At 62.1% G+C, this 1,398-nt stretch overlaps 1 protein-coding gene across 1 annotated transcript in view; it reads right to left on the bottom strand.

Moving 5' to 3' along the window:
- The window catches only part of EMH_0004830 (uncharacterized protein), a gene marked incomplete at both ends in the record, with an annotated part of 12,079 nt that overhangs the window by 6,676 nt on the left and 4,005 nt on the right, over positions 1-1,398 (bottom strand). Inside the window, 3 exon segments of the mRNA XM_013496944.1 lie at positions 3-153; positions 303-331; positions 335-1,331. Coding sequence (XP_013352398.1) covers positions 3-153; positions 303-331; positions 335-1,331 — 1,177 coding nt within the window.

The raw sequence follows: 1,398 nt of genomic DNA, 5'->3' as shown, positions 1-1,398 counted from the left end.
GCTGCTGCTGCTGCTGCTGCTGCTGCAGAAAGCCTTCTCCAGCTGTTGCTGTGGCTGCTGCTGCTGCTGCCGCTGCTGCTGCTGCTGCTGCTGCTGCTGCTGCTGCTGCTGCAGTGGCGGGCAGTGCGCTCAGATAGGACCTTCTCAGGTTGACTGCGAGCAGCAGTTTCTCGATTGGCAGCAGCTGCTGCAGCAGCTGCTGCAGCAGCAGCTGCGGAATTCGCTGTTGCTGCAGCAGCAGCAGCAGCAACAGCAGCAGCAGCTGCTGCAGCTTCCTGCTGCAGCGAGGAGCAACAGCTCACCAGGAGGGATATCGCCTCCGGGTATAGCANGCTGCTGCAGCTTCCTGCTGCAGCGAGGAGCAACAGCTCACCAGGAGGGATATCGCCTCCGGGTATAGCAAAAGGCAGTTGCTGCTGCTGCTGCTGCTGCTGCTTCTGCTGCTGCTGCTGCTTCTGCTGCTGCTGCTGCTGCTGCTGCGTACTCGAAAGTATAGAAGGGGCTGCTGCAGTGAGGCGCCTGAAACAGCTTCTGCGCGCAGCAGCTGCAGCTGCTGGCAGCGACGAGCAGCAGCAGAGTCGATGCTTGCTGCTGCTGCATCCTGTGTCAGTTGCTGCAGCAGCTGCTGCTGCTGCGGGAGAAAGCAGCGCACTGGAGGCTGCGGCAGCAGCAGCAGCAGCTCCTGCTGCGGCCCCAAAGCAGCAAACGAAGGGGCAGCATAGCCGCTGCTGCTGCTGCTGCTGCTTCTGTTGCTGCTGCTGCTGTCCTGCTGCTGCGGGGCTTGCCGCACAGCAAAGCGCATGCAGAGGATCATCAAAGGTTCTGCTGCTGCTGCGTTTTGCTGCTGCTGCTTCTGCAGCTGCTGCTGCCGGTGCACCAGCTGCTGCTGCTGCTGCCGCTGCAGCAGCAGCTGCTGGTGCTGCTGGGGCTGGGAATGCGGCAGCGGCTGCTGCAGCGAATGGACCCTTCTGCTGCTTTGTCTGATAGGTCCTTCAGCAGCAGCAGCAGCAGCAGCAGTTGGTGCTGCTGCTGCTGCCGGTGCAGAGCCTTCCTCTAGCAGCAGCTGCTGCTGCTGCTGCTGCGCTGCAGCAAAAAGGGGAATCGCTGCGGGCCCCCCAGGCAGCAGCAGCAAACTGCTGCCGCTGCTGACGGAGCCGTAGAGCTCCAGAAAGAGAAGAGATGAGTTGCTGCTGCTGCTGCTGCTGCTGCTGCTGCTGCTCCTGCTGTGCTGTGGCCGTATTGGAGGAGCAAAGGCATCTCGGATCCTACTGCTGCTGCTGCTGCTGCTGATGCTGTTCCTGCTGCTGATGCTGTATCTGCTGCTGCTGCTGCTGCACACAGTGCAGCATCGTTGTGCGTAGCAGCACCAGCAGCAGCAGCAGCAGCAGCAGCAGCAGC

Source organism: Eimeria mitis, genomic scaffold (genome assembly GCF_000499745.2).
Source record: "Eimeria mitis Houghton genomic scaffold, Emh_scaff239, whole genome shotgun sequence".
In the NCBI taxonomy this organism is placed as follows: domain Eukaryota; phylum Apicomplexa; class Conoidasida; order Eucoccidiorida; family Eimeriidae; genus Eimeria; species Eimeria mitis.
The sequence above is the reverse complement of the archived record's forward strand: the minus strand, read 5'-3'. Positions and strand labels throughout refer to the sequence as shown.